Source organism: Plasmodium gallinaceum (assembly GCF_900005855.1).
Source record: "Plasmodium gallinaceum strain 8A genome assembly, contig: PGAL8A_v1_76, whole genome shotgun sequence".
Lineage (NCBI taxonomy): Eukaryota > Apicomplexa > Aconoidasida > Haemosporida > Plasmodiidae > Plasmodium > Plasmodium gallinaceum.
This window is the reverse complement of record NW_021628238.1, coordinates 887,436-898,524: the sequence shown is the minus strand read 5'-3', so window position 1 is coordinate 898,524 and position 11,089 is coordinate 887,436. Positions and strand designations below refer to the sequence as shown.

Genomic DNA, 11,089 nt, shown 5'->3' with positions numbered 1-11,089 from the left:
AAGGAAAAAAAAAAAAAGAAAAAAAAAAAAAAAAAAAAAAAAAAAAAAAGGTAAAAATAAAAAAGAAAAAGAACAAAAAGAAATAAATAGAAAATAAATATTAAAAAAAAAAAAATTAAAATGGCAAGGATGAATAGAAAAGATAGTATTGTTTTGGTTTCATTAAAAAAAGGTTTAAATAAAAATAATATTAATTTTATTGATTATGAAGATAAATACGATTTTAATGTCTTAAAAAACCATCTGAAAGATTTAAAAAAACTAAAAGAAGATGTAATAAAAAGTAAAAATGAATCTAAGGAATTAATTAAAGATAATCTTGATAAGTTTCTTTATGATTATAATGAAAAGAATTGTAATTTTGACGTATTTTATGATAAATGCTTACAAATTATTGAAAGATATTTAATAATTTATAAAGAAATAAATGAATTATTTTTAAAAAAAGACTTAAATAAAGATAATGAAAGTTTTATAAATCCTGATAATTCATTCAGTAGTAGTGAGAAGAATAAAAACAAATTATATGAAAAACAAAAAAAAAAAAGTCTACTAAATGAATTAATTGATAATAACATATTAATCCATAATAACAAATTTTTATTTGATTATGATGATGACAGTGAAATTTATACTTCAAGTGAAGAGGAAATTGTTATAGAAAAAAATTGTCTTAAAAAAATAAATTTTAAAAACAATAAAAATGAAAATAATATGAATAACTCAGATGATTTATCAAATAATGAATCAAAAATAAGTATAAAAAGTGAAGATAATTGTACAAAAACAGAAAAATATAAAGTTGAAAATAACTATAAAAAAACAAAAATTAATTTACTAAATAGATATCCATCTTATTTAAGAGACTTAATTAAAATTGTAAAAAATTCCAAAAAAAGAGAAAAAAGAATATTGCAAATAAAGTTGTTAAATAAACATTGCAAAAATATGGAAATAGGAAAAATTAATACCCTTTTTTATAAAATATATTTATATAATTGCTATTTGTATAATAAAAGTTATATTAAAAAAAAAAAAAGAAGAATATTATATAGAATACTAAGATATAATATGTTAAATTATTGTTACAATAATCACGATATTTTCTTTGAAAAAATGCTAAAGAAAAAAAATAAATATAATAGCTTAAGTAAGGAAAATATTGAAAAATTATTTATTCCACATGATTGTACTAATTCTGTAAAAACATGTAAATCTTGTAAAGAAAACATAAAAATACTTTTTTATATAACTATTTATGATAATTTAAATTATCCTTTAATTTTAAAAAATTCCAAAGTTAATAAAAAAATAAATCTGTTGACACATATTTTTATAAATAAGGAAAAATGTAATCCAATTAATGTTGATTATGATATTGTTTATCATCAAAACAAATATATATATATGACAACGAAAAATAATATATTTTGTCATATTTTACATGCAAATTATTTAAAAGATAATTTTAATGATTTATTATTGAGAATTAAAAAAGGAAGTAAAGGATATAATTTATTAAATGTTATTTTTAATAAATATAAGAATAATAACTTTTTAAGTTTCAAAAAATTAAAAAAATATTTAGAAGATACAAAGAATCAAAATATATTATGTTTTAGTGATGATTTTTATGATGTATTAAAACCCAATATTATTAATGATGAAAATTATTCAAATGTATTTTTTGATAAAATATTTTTTAATTTTTATAATTTACTATATACAGATAAAACTGGCATTACTAGAGAAAGCCGTTTGCAAAAAAAAAAGCCTATAGAAATAATTAAAAATGAAGAAGATGATGATTCGGACGATTTTTTATATTTAGATTCACGAAATAATATAAAGAAAATAAGTAATAATGATTACTTAATAAATCAAATAAGTAGCAATGATGATATTTTATCATTTAATGGAATGAATAAAAAATATATGAATGTTAAAAAAATTAAAAATATTGATGATAAATATATAGACGATGTATGGGATTGTAATATATATAAATATCGTTACATTGCAAATTATAAATGTAACAATAGAAAAAATGATAATGTGCATTGTAATTCTTTTGAAAATTATTTAAACAAGATAAATGAAGAAATAGCAATTGTACTGGATAGTGATGATAGTGATAATGATATAAAAAATAGCTTCGGAAAAGTAAAAAATCTAATGAACTATTTAAAAGGAAAAAATTATAAAAATTCAAATACTAATAATAAAATAAATATATTAGAAAAATCTAATATGCTACATTTAAAAAAGAATTTTATTATACATCCTTTAATTAACTCAAAATGTATAGGTTTTAAGATAGAAGTGGACGATATATCTGATAGGAAATTGGATATATATTGTATCAACAATAGTGAATATGTTAATATTTATAAAAATACTATAGATTATTTAAAAAATAACATAAACGAAAATATTAAAAAAAATTATAATGAATACAAAAATATAAAACATGTATTAAAAAAAAAAGAAAAGTTAAATGGAGTATATCAAAATTTTAATAAGGTTGAGAATTATATAAATAGTAAAAGTAATAACACAATTAATGAATACATAGTTGTTATTGATGAAAATATAGAAGAAGAAACATATAAAATAGATATATACAATTATGCAGAACTAACAACGTATATAGTAAATTCTAAAAAAGAAAAGAAGAAAGAATTTTACTCTAATTTTGTAAGGAATGAAATTTATTCCCATAAATGGATAAATAGACTTCAATTTAAATTACTTAACTATAGTAATTTTTATAAAAACAGTTTTTTTAAGAAAAATCATATGAGATTAATAAAAGATTATTTATATGGATTATTAATTAATTCATATTATGAAAATATTTATGATGTTTCCTTAAATTTGTTATTAAGCAAACACTATGAACACTATGATCCATCTAAACAATTTGTTTTGAAAAACATGAGTTATAATATAAATCAAATTTATGAAAGTTTGATGAATTCAATTAAAAATGACATAATGAATAATAAAAGTATAATAGATGGAAATAATGTAACAGAAGAAAACATGCAATTAAAGGTTAATGATTATTTATTAAATTATAAGTGGAATGATGAAAATAAAGATTTTTCTAATAAAATTATTGATAAATATAGATTTATATTATTATATTATTTATTATATTTGTATCCAAAATTTTTATATATTTTAAACATAATTCAAATTCAAAACTTTAAAGATGAAATAAAAATAACCTTACCCTTACAAGAGGAGCAACAAATGAAAGAAATTCAAAAAGATTTCACCTCAGAAAAGAAAATACTAAAAAGTGCAAAACATAATAAAATTGAGAATCATGAAGAAAAAGAGATTCAAAAAGATTTTTACATACCTCCATATATTAAGAATAGAAAAGATAATAACATTTTAAATTCTTTTTCCTTACAAAGTTTACTTCTGGTAAATTTTTACGAACGCTTTGAGAATTCTTTATTTTTAAATATATTAAATAAAAATATTGATATAGAATCAGTACAAAAAGAAATACATCCTATCTGTTATAAAACGTTAATATATTATAATAAAAATGAATCACTATCAATTAAAAAGAAATTAACGATACCACAATTATCAACCCTTTTTATTATTTTAAATTCGTATCTATCTTTTGCAACAATACAACATTATTCTTTTTTTAACAAAAATAATATATGGAAATTCTTAATATATAAATTTAGCGAAACTGAAAAAAAAAAGGCGTGTGAATTAATATCAAATGGAGATAGCTATTTTCCCTCATCTTTTCTTCAAAACTTTATGGATACCTTTTTAGTTAAGCAGAATGATCGCTTCATAGTAACAGATAAAATAAAGTGTAAACTTATGATATATATCTTATTAATACAGTTATGTATAACTGATAATACTTTACCAATAAGCTTATCTTTGATAAATAGGAATACAGGAAATTTATTAAATAAGTTAAATTTTTCAATAAAAGATAAAATTATAACTTTCAATTTACAAGCATAGAACTTTTAAGATAAATTATGAATATATATTTATCTCTTAATATAGTTTTTAAATTAATACTTTTTTTACTATTTAGTTTTTGTTTTATTTACTATTATGATTAAAATATTATTTTATATTTACTATGTATTTTATTTGCTATTTTACTTAATCTTTTATAATAAATATTTTGAGTAATCTCTCTTGTATAAACCTATTTAATTTCTTTTTCATTATTATTTTTTATACTTTTTTTTTAATAATATTTATATTTTTGCATTTCTCTTTTTATAAAAAATTTCATTTTAATTAATGTTTCAATTTTTTCATATAATAAAATTAAATTATAAACCTCTTTTTTTAATAACTTATTTAAATAAAATATGCTGTAAATTTTATTTTTATTATTTACTTAGTTTGTAAGACAATTTTTCTATTTAGCTATAAAACTAAAAGAAAATATATATAATATATATTATGTATAAAATTTTTATTAGTCTTTTTATAATATGCATTAGTAGAATTTTTTGTTGACAAAAATTGAAAAAGTGGCATTCCTTTGTACTTTTTATTTTTTATTTATTTTTAATTATTTCCTATATATTTCCTCATATCTAATTTCCAAAGTCTCTTCATTAACATATGCAATAATAGCCTATGTAAATAAGAAAAATAAAAAATAAAGTTCTAATATAAAGTATTTTATTAAAAAAGATAATGTTTTATATTTTTCTATAATTTACTTTTTTTTTAACACTTTCACATATTCTAACTATTATAATTTTTTCTTTATCATTTAAAATCACGTTATCTTTTATAAAAACTAAAGCAAATCCGTGCTCATGTCCAATGCTATCTAAATAAATTGTGCAAATGTTATAAATATGTATAAATGTATATGTGTATATTTAAATAATATATATTTATATTTATAGATACTTTTATACAAAATGTAATCTGCTCCATATTTAAATCCATCAACAACAATAAAATATTTATTTAAATCATTAAAAACAACTTCACGTTTAACATTTTTAAGTATCATTGAAAAAAAAAAAAAAACGAATTTATTCAGTTTACATTTAAAGCTTTAATTTCTGTTTATTTTTTTTTTATATTTTTTCTTGAATGTTTGATTTTTACAGGATTTTTAGTATATCAGTAAATATATACATATGTTTTGATATATATATAAATAATGATTAAATTTATATTATTTTAAAAAAATTTACATTTTTAATAATTAAACTTTAAACATAATAAAAAAACAATGAATTTTACTTATATAAAAAAATTGAAAACCTTAAAAAATAAAATGTTTTTTTACATAAAAAAATAAAATAAAATAGTTTCAATTAAAATTAAAAAAATATTAAAAAAAATTATAAGGAATATATGTTTTCAATATATAAATAAAAAAATTTCATTTAAAAGTATTAACATAAAAAAAAATTTTTAAATATATATGAACATCAATAACACATTTAAATAGTTTGCAAAATAAAAAATAAATATATGTATATCAGAATTTTAAAACTTCTTTTTATTTTAATATAAAATATTTAATTTTTTTTATTATTTGAATAATATTCATTTTCATTTACAAAAGAAGCATCTACTTTTCTACCAGCAAATATTCTACCATTAAAAGTATTCATTGCATTTTTAGCTTGTTCTTTTGATTCATATTCACAAAATATTTTAACAGCAAGGGCATCTTGAGAATTTTTATCAACAACAATATTTATATTTAATAAATTACCAAATTTTGATGCTTCCTCTTCAATTTCATCTTTTAATGTATCATCAATTTCATCAACTGTCACCATATTAGTTAAAACAATAATTCTAGTACAACTATTATTAATTGCGTATGAAGAATATTTATTTTCACAAGGATTACTTTCATTTTTTAAATCATTATTTTTTAAAATTAAAGGTGCTTGTATTATAACACCACTTCTTTTATCAACCTTTTGTAAAATTAATGGAGCTTTAATTCCCTGTTTATCTTTTCCTAACCCTTCACCTTTTTTCCATCCCATTTTTTCCATCATTCTTGTAGCAAAATCTTTTTTTACAGTTGTTTCTTCTTTTTTAATATCATTTAAATTATTTGTTTTTTCTTTATTTTTATTCAACAAATCACCATTTTCACCTTTTACATTTAATATATTATCATCATATGTATTTTGTTTAGTTTTTTTTCTTATCTTTTCCTCGTTTCTATCTTTTAATTCATCTTCACTTTCACTATAACTTTGTCCTTTTTTATTTTTTCTTTCCCATTTTTTGTATTCCTCCTCTTCATTCTTTTTTTCATCTTTTAATTCATTTTTTATATAATTTTTTTTATATTTTTGTTTTTCTTCCATTTCAAATAAATACTCACTTGTATTACTTCCATTATATCTATATATTTTATTGTTTTCAAAATCTTTTAATGTTTTTTTGTCTTTTTCTTTCGTTTCTTCTATTTGATCTATTTCTTGTTTTTTCTTTTTCTCAGCTAGCATAATAAGCTTCTTCCTTTTTCTTTCCTTTATTATTTTGTTTAAGTCATTAGGTTTGTTAGGATCATAATCTTCATTTACATTTGTAATGAAATATTTGTCATATAATTCATTTTTAATATAATTATTTGTTATATTATTTTCACTTAAATTATTTGTTATTCTTTCATTAATTTTATTCTTAAAATTTATTTCTATATTTGTATTAGATTTTTCTTCATTATTTACATTACTACTTAATGTATGTTCATTTTTATTACACTGTTGTATTTTATTTAATCTATCACTTATTTTTTTTAAATCGTCTTGAATTGATTTATTTATATTTATTATTTCTATTTTCGTATCATTTTTTAAATTTTGATTATTTAAATGTTTATTGTCCACTTTAACATTTTTCGTTGTTTCGTTATTATTTTTAAGTTCACTATTTAAATTATTTATATCATTTTCATTTTCAGAATTTTTATGATCTATGTTTTTGTTTAAATTTTTTATATTTGCAATTTTTTTTTGGACAACCACAGGGGTTATTATATTTTTATTTATTTCAATATAATTTTTTTGTTTACTTAAAGTATTTATGTTTTCATTCTTTCCTAAATTTTTACTAGATATTGGAGGAGGTAAATCACCATATAAGCTATCCATTTTTTTTTTTTTTTTTTTTTTAAGCTTATGTTTTTAAATCAAATAGAATTAAAAAAAAAATTATACATTTACTTACAAATTATACAATGTTAAAAAAAAAAAAAAAAAAAAAAAAAAAAATATACAAATTTATACTTTATATACTTGTAAAAGCCTATTAAAAACAAACTTGAAATATTGGAGTTTAAATTATTTTAATAAAAATAATAGAAAGTAAAATATATATATAATATTAAATTATTATCTGAATAAATTTTTCTTTTTTTTTTTTTTTTTTTTAATTTAAGAAATAATAATTATTTTTACATGAAATATATTAATACACAATATACTTTTTTTCTTTTTTTTTTTTTTTTTTTTTATATCCTCATAACATTTGTGATTATATAATATAAATTGTTATGTATTATTTTATTTAAATTATTTTTTGCTTCAAAAAATTAAAAAAAGGAGAATTATAATTTTATTCAAAAAAAAAAAAAAAAAAAGTATAAAATAATTAAAAACAAAAAAATTACCTACGTATTAGTATAAACATTTATTTATAGTTATAAAGCATTTATATTAATTTTTGTTTTATAAAACTTTTTTATGAAGTATTATGTAATAAAATAAAAAAATAAAAAAAAAAGTCATAAAACAAAATAGAATAAAAAAAAATATTTAAAGAAGAAACAATTTAAATATTTAAATAGAAAAAAATAATATTTAAAAATTTATACGTATTAATAAATATTATTACAAAAAGAATAAACTACCTTAAAATATTTATAAACACAATAAAAAAATATATAAATATTTAAAATATAGAGCGATATATATTATTATAATATAGAATCTACAAATAAAAAAAATATAGCGATATATGCAAAAATGATAAAAAAAAATATGTTACTTTTTGCCTTCATTAATATTATTTATATTTATAATTTTTTTTTTTGAATTTACATTGCTATAATTATAGAAATGGTTATTGTAATTGTTTGAATTAAAATTTGTGAAATAATCGCTCTTATTAAATTTAATCCCATTAAATATTTTAGGGTTATACTTATTATATATATTATATGGTTGTGGTGTGAAAAAAGAGTTAAATTTTTTGTTATTATTAATTACTAAATTAGAATGAAAATTTTGATTAACTCCTGTAAAATTATTAAGAATATTTTTTTTCATTTTATTAGTTAAGTTATATTTGTTCGCATTATTTAGTGTATTATTTAACTTAAATTTGTAAACACTTTGATTATATACGTTGTGAATATTATTTGTCATATCATTTGATAGTCTAGATATATCTTTTGTGTTACTAAAAATACTTAATTGATTGTTACCTATGAAATTTTTATTGAATTTTGTGTTTATATATGAATGATTATAATTACACTGAATATTAGAATTATGCATAGACAAATTATTAACACCTTTGTTCATTAAATTACTGACAATATTTAAATTATTAACATTGTTAATACTATTTATATTACTCATAATGTTCATAGTAGTGCTATTATTTATATTATTCATAGTGTTCAAATTGTTTATGTTATTCAAATTATTCACACCATTTATAGTATTTAAGTTATTATATGTACTGTTGTATGTATTATTATTTATGTTACTATTAAAAATATTGTGACTATTATTATTTGAATTAATGCTTTCATTAACATTACTTATGTTTTTATAGGATAAATTCTTAAATTTATAACTCATATTTTTATAAGAAGAATCAACAAAAGTTTTTGCTTTTTTATATTTATGTGAATTATAGCTTTTTAAAATTTTTTTATAATGATTTCTATAATTATAGGGATTATATTTTTTTATATTTTTATTTATATAAACAGTTTTTACATTTTTGTTTTTTCCATTAAAACCAGATATGTTATTAACCACTTTGTTAGAAATTTCATTATTATTATTATTATTTTTTTCACATAATTGCGTATCCGCAATATTATATAAATCATTATAGTTAATAAAAACGTAAGGTATTGATGGGTTTTTTAACACATTAAATAATTCTGAGCACACATTTGTACCCAAATTCATGTATAAAGCATGTTTTAAATCAACATAAATATCTATGTTTTCTTTTAATTCCTCCTTAATATTAGGAAAAATTAATTTTGAATAATAAAATACCTCTGTTTCATTTGAATTTAAGTTAATAATACAACCAATTATCTTACGATTTTCTAGACATAAAACTGAACCAATACTTAAATTATATTCAAAATTAGTAGATTGAATAATCAATATATCATTTTCAAATTTTATCATTTTACCAATTTTTTCTATTTTTATATTTTCTTTTACACTTTCTGGTGCTCCTATTAATTTTATTCGATTATACATGTGATATGCTTTTTTATTTTCACATATATCAAATTCATTTTCTTTTATTACTTTAGCTTCTTCTGGTATATGTCCTTCATTTAAGTTTTTTAAACATTTTGAATATGTTTTTTCACTATGGTTTAAATAGGAGTTGTTTTTCTCACTGTTTATTTTATCATAATTTATTTCATTTTTAATCTCATTTTTAATCTCACTTTTTATTTCATCTTTAATTTCATTCATTATTTTGTATCTTACTTCATCTTTAACCTCATACTTTATTTTATTATTTACTTCACACTTTATTTCATTTTCTATTTCATATTTTATTTCATTTTCTATTTCATATTTAATTTCATTTTCTATTTCATATTTTAATTCATCTTTTATTTCATATTTTATCTCGTAATTTATTTCATTTTTGATTTCTTCCTTTATTACATTTTTTATATCATCCTTTTCATCGTCATGTTTTTCATTTTTTTCCTCATTTTTTTGATCTTCGTCATTATTTAATTCCGTTTTTATTTTATCATTATTTTTATTATCATTTAATTTATCATCATTTGACAAATATGTAGTAGAATTAATGGATTGTTCATTATCATTACTTTTGAAATGATAATTAAAATTTTCATTTTCTTCATCTGAATCATCTGAATCTGAGTATTCGTTACTTGAACAATTTCCTTCATCTTTATTTTTGTTTAAAAAATTTACAGAATTATTTTGTTTCGTTTCTGATTGTTCTTCTTGATTTTTATTAACTAAATCATAGTAAGCTATTCTTGAAACAAGTAAAAACTCATCAACTTCATTTTTTCCATCAATAATTATTTGACCTTTATAGTTTTGATCTAAATATTCATCAAATTTAACCTTATCATGCTCTTTTTCATTTATGCTATTTTCATTTTCATACAAAGAAATTAATTCTTCTGGATTTATGTCTTTATATTTCCCATAATTGTTTGATGTCGATTCAACTGATTCATTTTCACTTAATACATCATCACTAATTTGTTCATTTTTATTTAAAATAGTTTTTTCATCTTCGCTCTCAGATAATGTATAAAAATCATCAAAAATATTTTGTGCTTCATTGACTTTCAGTAGGTTACTATTTTGTTGTTCTACTTTATCTTCAATTTTTATTTCTTCATAATCTTCAAAATATTTTGTTTCATTTACATTTTTATTTTTTATATTATTATCATTATTATAATTAAAATTATTTCCATTACTATTTTCTGAATCATCAAAATTTTCATTGTAATTATTAGCTTTCTTCTTCACTTCCTCACATCTTTTTCTTTTTTTTTTTTGAATATCTAAATCTAAAATTATTTCATTCCTATTCTTGTTTATTGGATTTATCTCATTTAATATAGATGAATCTTTATTAATATCTAGAGAATCATTATTATTATTTTTATATTCTATGTTGTTATTATATATATATAAAGTTTCATTATTTATTTTATAGTATATTTGATGCGGTTTTTCTTCCTTATGTTCTTTTTGTTTTGTATTTAACATCTTTTAAATAAAAAATTTTATACATTAAAAAAAATAATATATTAGAACAAAAA

At 17.6% G+C, this 11,089-nt stretch overlaps 4 protein-coding genes across 4 annotated transcripts; 1 reads left to right on the top strand and 3 right to left on the bottom strand.

The window, feature by feature from the left end:
- Positions 1-120: 120 nt before the first annotated feature.
- On the top strand, positions 121-4,011 carry PGAL8A_00213400 (conserved Plasmodium protein, unknown function; the record flags this gene model as incomplete). The annotated part of the gene is made up of 1 exon (XM_028670839.1): positions 121-4,011. One exon carries the CDS (start codon positions 121-123, stop codon positions 4,009-4,011), a length of 3,891 nt encoding a protein of 1,296 aa, XP_028527552.1.
- Positions 4,012-4,579: 568 nt separating this feature from the next.
- On the bottom strand, positions 4,580-5,035 carry PGAL8A_00213300 (tRNA intron endonuclease, putative; the record flags this gene model as incomplete). The annotated part of the gene is made up of 3 exons (XM_028670838.1): positions 4,580-4,645; positions 4,734-4,846; positions 4,930-5,035. The coding sequence occupies 3 exons, from the start codon at positions 5,033-5,035 to the stop codon at positions 4,580-4,582; spliced, it is 285 nt and encodes a 94-aa protein (XP_028527551.1).
- A 517-nt stretch (positions 5,036-5,552) lies between these two features.
- On the bottom strand, positions 5,553-7,154 carry PGAL8A_00213200 (RNA-binding protein, putative; the record flags this gene model as incomplete). Its single annotated transcript, XM_028670837.1, has 1 exon — positions 5,553-7,154. The coding sequence occupies one exon, from the start codon at positions 7,152-7,154 to the stop codon at positions 5,553-5,555; it is 1,602 nt and encodes a 533-aa protein (XP_028527550.1).
- An 891-nt stretch (positions 7,155-8,045) lies between these two features.
- PGAL8A_00213100 (conserved Plasmodium protein, unknown function) lies at positions 8,046-11,036 on the bottom strand (the record flags this gene model as incomplete). Its single annotated transcript, XM_028670836.1, has 1 exon — positions 8,046-11,036. One exon carries the CDS (start codon positions 11,034-11,036, stop codon positions 8,046-8,048), a length of 2,991 nt encoding a protein of 996 aa, XP_028527549.1.
- Positions 11,037-11,089: the final 53 nt, after the last annotated feature.